The 8,992-nt window shown below is 38.5% G+C and overlaps 2 protein-coding genes across 3 annotated transcripts; one reads left to right on the forward strand and one right to left on the reverse strand.

Moving 5' to 3' along the window:
- The first annotated feature begins 1,533 nt into the window (after positions 1-1,533).
- LOC130942601 (adenine nucleotide transporter BT1, chloroplastic/mitochondrial-like) lies at positions 1,534-4,454 on the forward strand. Of its 2 annotated transcripts, XM_057871018.1 has the most exons (4): positions 1,534-2,574; positions 3,004-3,165; positions 3,249-3,760; positions 4,071-4,454. In XM_057871018.1, the coding sequence occupies exons 1-3, from the start codon at positions 1,975-1,977 to the stop codon at positions 3,714-3,716; spliced, it is 1,230 nt and encodes a 409-aa protein (XP_057727001.1). In that variant the 5' UTR covers positions 1,534-1,974; the 3' UTR covers positions 3,717-3,760; positions 4,071-4,454. The 2 variants fall into 2 exon arrangements, with proteins under 2 accessions (XP_057727001.1, XP_057727000.1); XM_057871017.1 differs by lacking the exon at positions 4,071-4,454 and having other exon boundaries at positions 3,249-4,059.
- Positions 4,455-5,344: 890 nt separating this feature from the next.
- On the reverse strand, positions 5,345-8,041 carry LOC130934678 (DEAD-box ATP-dependent RNA helicase 52-like). Its single transcript, XM_057864225.1, has 6 exons — positions 7,388-8,041; positions 7,225-7,308; positions 6,893-7,135; positions 6,606-6,773; positions 6,386-6,499; positions 5,345-5,962 (listed from the first exon to the last, which is right to left on the reverse strand). The coding sequence occupies exons 1-6, from the start codon at positions 8,039-8,041 to the stop codon at positions 5,345-5,347; spliced, it is 1,881 nt and encodes a 626-aa protein (XP_057720208.1).
- Positions 8,042-8,992: the final 951 nt, after the last annotated feature.

Consider the following 8,992-nt stretch of genomic DNA (forward strand, 5'->3'; position numbering starts at 1 on the left):
ATCCAAAAAATAGCCTATTCGCGTTGGTGTCTGTCTTAGACATGTAACAGATGGCATATTTTTCGCAGAAGCATTTTGGGGCCACACCATCTTTTACATCCCCAGGTTGCAGCGAAATTGAACTTGCATATCTAGCTATCAGTTCCTCTTGTCAGCCGGCTTCAACTATGCCTCGTCTCGTGTTTGAGGAGCATGCATCACTGGCCATCAATATGATTAACATTAAACACAACCATGAAAAAATATTCTCAACTATTACATTCAAAATTGAAATAATCTACTTCGATGAACGGTTATTAAAGAAAGTGAATAACAGAACAAATCATGCAAATTTGGTTGTTAAAATCGACAACTGAAACAAACGAATTAGCTAGTGGAAGAAACAGTAGGCCTTACAATGGTTTTTCGAGAGGGTTTTCCTCGTGGGTTGCCGGAACCGTTTCTGCCTAGGGGATGACTTACGTTCTTCAACGGTTTCGTAAATACTTCACTCTGCCTGTGAGTCACAAAAAAGGACACCCGCATAACCCTAGACGAAGAAGCAGTAGGCAGGATCTTGGATGGGGTTCGAAAAAGTCGGTTCACTAACGATGAGTCACCGAAGAAATCAGAAGTCCGAGGTAGAAAAAGAGGCTGTGGACATTAAAGCGGTTTTTGGGGGAAGGTTTTGCGAGTGGGTCGCCGAAAAAATCAAATGCTTCACCTACAGGAACGGTTGGAGGAGCAGTGAGGTAGAAGAGGAATCTGTGGACATTACAGGGGTATTAGGGGAATGTTTTTAGAGTGGATCGCCGGAAAAATCACACCCATCACCTATAGGAAGGGTAAAGAAGAAGGAGTAGTGGATAAAAGGGTAGAAGAAGCAGTTCATTCGAACTGTATTTTGAGAGGTAGAAGAAGAAGAAGCTGTAGACATTGAAATGGTATTTGGAGAAGGTTTTAATTTGTATGGTATTTGGGGAGGGATTTGTAAAATCAATTATTTGTATATTGTACCCATTTATGTTACAGTATAAATACTTAGTGTGGTATAATGTAAATACTATAAAATACAATGTAGTGTGAAAGCATTTAATGAATCAATTAATGAAAGTTTAAAATTTTTTTTATCAATGGCTAAGATGATGACACATGTGCAAAGGTAACTTACTCACAAATTTGCCATGGATTTAGAAGAAATCACCAAAAAAGATTTATCCGAATCCTGTGGCCTAAGATAAACTTAATTAAAAAAATAAAAATAGAAAAGATATATAAAATATAATGAACTACCAGTTTCCTAATTTCTTTTTATTTTTTTCTTAAGCATTGTTTAAAAAATTTGATTGTCAGCGCTATCATACTCTATAAATTGAAAATCGAAATTTTACATAAAATTAGAAGTATAAATAGCTGAAGTTATGACAGATAATTTAGCATATTTATATATAAATTTAATCATTTAAATAGTTATAATATTTTGTACATTATCCAAATTTAAATGGACAAATTATAGTTTCCTTTGGCTCTTGGATCACACAAAGGAAACAAGTTCCATAAAGCTAAGAAGCAGAGCTTTGAGAACTACACCATCTTCGCTCTCTTCTCTTCTTTGCCTTTGTTGCCGAGGCAGAGAGAGAGAGAGAGAGAGTTTCTGGTTTGTGTTCTTCGTCAATATTCCTCATCCAAATAAAATTCCATTTTTTTATTTTTTGTTTCAACTTTAACTTTATTCCTCAGTTCATTGTGTTCCTCAGCCCTGGTCATTCCTAGAATAGTAGAATTATTCCCTTTTTTCATCAGCTAAGTTTAGTCTATGTTATTATCACCTCCAGAATTGGCATATTCTTGTGTCCCCATTTTCTCAAAACCATCTTTAATCTCTCGACACTTTATAAAGTTAATATTTTTAAAACGAGTTGTAGTTCTTATACAAGTATCAAACCACTTGAAGGAACTAGCTTGTCTTTTGTAGCTTAAGATATATCATTGGACATGGGAAGGGTGCAAGGTGTTGAATATGGCTGCAGAGATGTAGTAATACGCAGAATAAAGTTAGAATGGGTATCGCATGGGGATAACGTTCATGTTCATCCAACTGGCCTATTTGCAAGTGTTGGTCAAGCAGGGTTTGGCTTTGGTATTTCACCAAATCCACCACCTGCTCGAGACAATGCCGCAAAACTCCCCTTGGCTAATTCTTCCATGAAGAACGTGTTGATACCTGATGAGTTTGGTTTTCAAACTACAGCAAGGTTTAAAGGATTTTTGTTGAGTGATGAGCATGAAGAAGCTGCACTTGAAGTTGATGAGGAAGGCCTTATGATGAATAAGAAAAGGAAGAAGGGGTTTAAGCTGAAGTTTAAGATTGGGAATCCATCTTTGAGGAGGTTGATAAGTGGGGCTATTGCAGGTGCAGTGTCAAGGACTGCGGTGGCGCCGCTGGAGACCATAAGAACACATTTGATGGTGGGGAGCTGCGGAGGTAGTACCGTTCAAGTGTTTCAGTCTATCATGGAAGTTGATGGATGGAAAGGCTTGTTCAGAGGAAATTTTGCTAATGTCATCCGTGTTGCTCCAAGCAAGGCCATTGAGGTGTGTGTACACAAAATTATTTCGAATATATGGTATGATCCTAGATAGCTTTTTGTTTCGTGTATTTGTCATTCAAAATTCATAACCAGTGCCACTTTTCAAATAGCTTCTTTCACCATCTTAGTTGAACTATAACTGCTACTTTTTTTTATCTGCCATTTCCTTTGTTGGCACGAATTGATTCATTGGAATTTATCTATGAAAGATCAATTATGATTATTCACTTATTTAGAAGCTGGAAATGCCTGACATGTGAAGCTGGAAGGGGACAACTAGCTTAATATTTGGCTTGTTGTCTTCTTGTTTGAACTTACAATCACAATGTTTTATAAACTTCTACTCTCAAATTCATCTATACCACCAGCCATATATAGAGCCTTAATTTAATCAACTTAATTAAATTCTAATGACATCTGGTGGGACATGCAGCTGTTTGCTTATGATACAATCAAGAAGCAATTGTCTCCTAAACCTGGAGAGCAACCGAAAATCCCTATTCCTGCCTCATTAATTTCAGGAGCTGTTGCTGGAGTTAGCTCTACCTTATGTACCTACCCTCTTGAGCTACTCAAAACTCGTCTAACTGTCCAGGTATGCACTCATATAGAGACTTGTTGATCCTGATCTCATAAGCAGTAAGTGACTTAAGTTTCATGACATGTCATAAATGGCAGAGAGGGGTGTACAAGAACTTGCTTGACGCATTCCTGAGAATTGTTCGAGAAGAAGGTCCTGCAGAGCTTTATAGAGGCCTCACCCCAAGCCTAATTGGTGTAATCCCTTATGCTGCTACAAACTATCTTGCCTATGATACACTGAGAAAAGCTTACAAGAAAGCTTTGAATAAGGAAGAAATTGGGAATGTGATGACCCTCTTAATTGGATCTGCTGCTGGTGCATTCTCAAGCACTGCAACATTTCCACTTGAGGTTGCTCGTAAGCATATGCAAGCTGGGGCTATAAATGGAAGGCAATACAGTAACATGCTTCATGCCCTCATGAGTATACTCGAGAAGGAAGGGGTTGCAGGGTTGTATAGAGGTTTGGGACCAAGCTGCTTCAAGCTAGTTCCTGCTGCAGGGATTTCTTTCATGTGCTATGAAGCTTGCAAGAGAATACTTGTTGAAAATGAAGAGAGTTAGGAACTGAGTGGATAGCTGCAATTCGTTCCACAGGATTTTTATTGGTATTGTTCCCTTTTTTTTTTCCTTCATTCTTTTTTGGCAGAGGAAAAGAGAAGTGATTCTTGGTGCTAATTGTTAGTTTTGAAGGTTTTTTCTTCCCCGGTACAATACTGGACCATATTAACCTTTCCATACGTAGACCATAGTGATATTGAGCATACTCAATGTATTTCATATCTTGGTTTTTCTTTCTCATAATGTTTTTCTACCCTCTCAATACTGACAAGTTCTGTAGAAAACTAATAGCACTTGTGCAAACTCCTTTGTGTGGAATAACAGTTTTCAAAATAATTACCTTTGCTTTTTGAGCAGGCTTAATTTCCACTTGAATCATCCTTTGTAAAGCCACTTTTGTGGCAAGTTACAAGGCTGGAAATTATTACACTCCACAGATGTATGTCTCAACAATGTGATGGATTTTCTTTGCATATGTTTTGGCGATGTTTGGGTTTGCTATATCCTAAAAGAGACTAGAAGCCATCCTTAGAGCTCAAAAGTCAAAACACAACTTGGAAAGCATCTCATTGATCCATTGACTTTTTTTTGGGTTGAAAAGCATCTCATTGATGCAGTGACTTCTTTTTTTTTTGTGATTTTTCTTAAGAGAGTTTTATTTTTCTAATGCAAGAGTGTTTTTCTTTATATATGGAGAGATTCTATTATTTTTTATTATTATTAGAAACATAATCTAGCTGTTGAAAGGTGTACCATATAAAAAATTACTCAACTTGATTTTAGCTCAGTGTCAGATTAAAATATTAAATTAGTCAAATGTTATTAGTGGAAGATAATTTACTCATGGAAATCAATATTTAGATACTTATTTACCTTATTCATGATCATGCATTGAAAATGCATGTCTTTAAGGCATTATAGAATAAAAATAGTGGAAGATAATTACAAAGAAAGCGATTCAAATGAAACACTTACATATGTACAAAAGAGCCATGAAAACTGGGGAATAATCATGAATAAACTACTGCATTATAAAAAAGAGACAGACACACTAATTAACAACACAGCTCTGTGGAAAGTAAGTCCCATGGCATCATCCTCAAGGAGAGGCAGATAAAGATCAGTGGATGATGACAACCACAGCCTCGTCGCCATGCTCGAACAATTCTACATTCTACATATAAACCACTAAATCTTGTTCCTGTACAAAGTACTGCAAATCTAGAACTTTAGTATTCAAAATTTAATTCTTTTTATATATTAATAATTATCAAAAGTTATACATACATCTTCCTACAAGAAGATCAGTCATTCACATAGATATTATAAGTTTGATAGCGATTCTCAAATTATTGGTAACGAAGATTAAACAGCAAAATAATCATTGTGATCTATAAGTCAACTATCATTTGTCAAAACAAATTCACACCAAGTATTTGGCACAAAGACACTGATAGTGCACTAGCTAGCATCTACAGATTGAGCTTCTTCTGTTACTTGTAATAAGACCCAAAAGATAAAGGGTTAATGTTACCACCTAAGGTGGGATAACTACTCCACGACATAACTCTCTATATGGCATAAATTTAGTTCCATACAAAACAGAAAAGTAAAATAATTGAACAATCTATCTAGTCCCATCCAGTTGCAACAATCGATGCATAACCTCCAGGACCATCTTCAACGTTGCCACCTCCATACAAGTCAGTATTGGCATAAGTATAATGACAACTGGTAGCAGGAGGAACTGAATTTGCCATCTCATAAGATGATGAATCAGCATATTCATTGGAGTCTTTTATGTCAAATGTATAATCAGCATTATATGAATCGCCAAAAGTAGTGGAGTGGTTGTCATAATTCTCCACTTCAGGTTCAGTAACATTTCGGAAGTCACGGCCACCATACTGCTGAGATGGATGGCTACCACCAGTGCCATCATATGGTGAAGACTCACCAGCATATTGGCTCAGCCAAGAAGGAATTTCTTGCTTTGCTTCCTGCAAGAGGTCAACAAGAGGCTTTGCAAGATGATTGTTCTTGTAGCTGAAGAAGGCAGTGGCAAAACCAGATTTGCCAGCACGGCCAGTTCTGCCAATTCTATGAACATAGTCATCAATGTTTCTTGGCAAATCATAATTGATGACATGGGCCACATGCGGGATATCCAAACCTCTGGAAGCAACATCTGTCGCCACCATGATAGGAGTCGCACCTTTTTTGAAGGATCTTAAAGCTCGTTCCCTTTCCTACATATGTCAATGTAGCCAAACATTAGTAATCAAATTATAAAATGATAAATAATATGGTAAGATAGCATATTAGTTCGCAATTTAACATCCAACATTGTTAACACACGTGTCAAGAAAATCAATGCAATGTTATCAACATTTAAATGTAACAAAAATCATGAAATAACACTTCTTTATACAAAACTACTGACACAGCGTACTAGTCCCTCAGAAATTACTTGCAGCTTGAACTCAATGGAAAGCATATACCATATCATCAAAATTTGTGATTTGAGAGAATAACACAACACAAACCTTATTAACAATTAAATAAATAAATTATTACTAGAGGAATAACTCAGACAGCAGCCAGCATAAAATAACACAGAAATCGCAACAATCATACAAGAAGACAAGAACGAAAGAAAGACAATGCCTTACCATTTGAACTTTGTCACCATGTATTGCAATAGCACGAAACCCTTTTCTCGTCAAGGTAGATTCTAAAATATCCGCTCCCCTCTTTGTTTCAACAAATACAAGAGTCAAAGCAGGCTGTATTGGAGAAAACAAGTAAACCAAATCAATAATCCAATTAGCGGTATTTAACAAGAAATTATAAGACATAAAAGCATCAGCTACGTTTTGTTTTTTCTTTTACCTTCCCGTTGGCGCCACGTGCATTTTGACCATGGAGTAGATCCACCAGATGGTTAATCTTTTCATTATCCTCAACATATTCAACTTTCTGCACAATCAATTCAGTGCTAGAACCAACCCTTCCAACAGATAGGAATATGTAGTTTGAGAGAAAGTCAGATGCAAGCTTCTGCAACATAACCAATAAATTGAAAATCAACAATTATTGATGCAGCCTAACGCAACACCAACAAAATATCATCAATCACAGGCATACATGCAAGAGAAAGAATGAATTTTCAAGTTGACCTGAATATCATCAGGGAATGTAGCGCTGAAAAGCATAGTTTGCCTAACACCAGGTGGAGGCATGTCCATCTGCTCAACAATCTTGCGTATCTGCTGCTCAAATCCCATGTCCAACATTCGATCAGCCTCATCCAAAGCAAGAATCTTTATCCTTGTCAAAGAAACCCTCCCTCTTTCAATGATATCCACCAACCTCCCAGGAGTAGCAACAAGTATATCAACACCCTTCTCTAAATTCCGCAGCTGTTACATTAATTAATAATTATTAATTAAAAAACAAAAGTTCAGAGCACAAATTAAACCTAGCATTAGCCATAAGCCTGAGAACACACCTGCTGAGTTATTGCAGCTCCACCATAAGCAACAACAACCTTCACTCCAGTTTGATGAGCAAACTTCTTCGCTTCATCATGTATCTACCAATGTTCCAAAAATAAATAGAGTAAAAAGGAAAACGGAAAAAGCCAGATAGAAAATGAAGAACATGAAACTAACCTGGCAGGATAATTCTCTAGTAGGAGAAAGAATAAGTGCCGTTGGATATGAAACAGTGCCGCCACGATCACGAACCACAGAAGTAAACCCCGGACGACGATTCTTAAGAATAACAGAAATGATCGGGAAGCAAAACGCCGCCGTTTTACCGGACCCAGTCTGCGCGCACGCCATCAAGTCACGGCCGGCGGAAGCAATGGGAATGGCGTGTCGCTGAATCGGCGTAGGCTTCACGTACTTGCACCGCTCGATGTTCGTCTTCAGAACTTGGTGGAAATCGGTTTCCACGAACGATTCCACCGGCAGGGGAACTTCGTCGCCGCTAACCTCCACCGGTACAGATTCGTACGCGTCGAAGTTGATTCCCCCGCCGGCGCCGGAGGTGGTGTCGTCTTCAGCGTTCAGGTCAAGGTGGTTGAAGTCTTGGGAAATGTGGATGGGAAAGCGGTTATTCCAGTTGGAGGAAGGTTCGTGTTGTTGACAGGAAGAGCGGCGGCCACGTTCCCGAGCACCGGAAGGGGCGGTTGAGTAACCGGCACGACCCTTGCCACGTGGCGCGGGGGCAGAAGAAGTGCTGTATGCATTATCGGAGAAGGGATAAGAAGAGAAAGCATTGTTTTGAGGGTAGCTAGTGGGATTTCGACGCCGTTCCATGGTGATTCAAAGAAAAGGCAGGTTTTGACTACAGACTAAAAAGGACTAAAAGAGTGTTAAAAAGAAAAGGTTGTTAATTAATTATGGTACTGATTAAGTGTAAGAAGAGAATGAAGGAGGAATGGATGTTTTTAAGTTTTTGTTGTTGGGGGGAAGCTGGTGGAGAGGGGGAGACGAGGGAATCTTGTGAAATCTTTATTGGGATACGTGTCGACCTTCTATTGGGAATATGGCTGGTGCATGGGGGTTTAGGAAATAGGTTTAAGAGAGAGTGTATGGTAATGCATTTAATGTGGGCGTGAGGAGGTGACGTACCGGTTGTACCCCACGATGCAATTCTCACAACCATCTTAACTTCATATTCCTTCTATCACCTTATTTGCAACTAGAAGCGGCCCTCTCATTTTCCTATAATTGCATATTGATTTGGGAACTACAAATTACATATTTCATTCTCCTTGGACCTTGGTTGCCTTAATTACTTTCCTTTCACTCTTAACTTCAGCATTTACTCTTTCTTGAACCTGGGAATGCATGTCTAGTTAAGGGCGAAGGCACAGGCGCACCTTTTTTTTGGGTGACTTGGCACATGGGCACTTGTGTTCATAGTTGTCAGAACCGGACCGGACCGACCGGTTCGACCGGAAAACCGGTAAACCGGACCATATACCAGTCCGGTCCGATATTTAGACTGTATAAGGTTGAGAACCGGTATGGACCGGTCAAACCCGGTGTGAACCGGTGAAAATCGGTCAAATTCGGTGAAAACCGGATCGATTCGAGTCACTTAGTCAACGTTGAAGGTGAATCTACAATGGACTAGCGATATGCAACTCCACGATGCTCTACACCCTCCAGCGCTGCCAAGTGTCGCTTGTGTTAGATAAAAATTATTAGATGATTAGATATATTTTGTTAAATTATTATTTAATAATTTTTAATTAATAAATT

This window comes from Arachis stenosperma, chromosome 1 (genome assembly GCF_014773155.1).
Source record: "Arachis stenosperma cultivar V10309 chromosome 1, arast.V10309.gnm1.PFL2, whole genome shotgun sequence".
NCBI classification, from domain to species: Eukaryota; Viridiplantae; Streptophyta; class Magnoliopsida; order Fabales; family Fabaceae; genus Arachis; species Arachis stenosperma.

Coding starts and splice junctions, on each gene's coding strand:
- LOC130934678 (XM_057864225.1), bottom strand. CDS start 8,041: ATGGAACGGCGTCGAAATCCCACTAGCTACCCTCAAAACAATGCTTTC. Junction 7,136..7,224: donor GAGCTGCAATAACTCAGCAG/GTGTGTTCTCAG, acceptor TTAATGTAACAG/CTGCGGAATTTAGAGAAGGG. Junction 5,963..6,385: donor ATGGTGACAAAGTTCAAATG/GTAAGGCATTGT, acceptor TGACATATGTAG/GAAAGGGAACGAGCTTTAAG.
- LOC130942601 (XM_057871018.1), top strand. CDS start 1,975: ATGGGAAGGGTGCAAGGTGTTGAATATGGCTGCAGAGATGTAGTAATA. Junction 2,575..3,003: donor CTCCAAGCAAGGCCATTGAG/GTGTGTGTACAC, acceptor TGGGACATGCAG/CTGTTTGCTTATGATACAAT. Junction 3,166..3,248: donor AAACTCGTCTAACTGTCCAG/GTATGCACTCAT, acceptor CATAAATGGCAG/AGAGGGGTGTACAAGAACTT.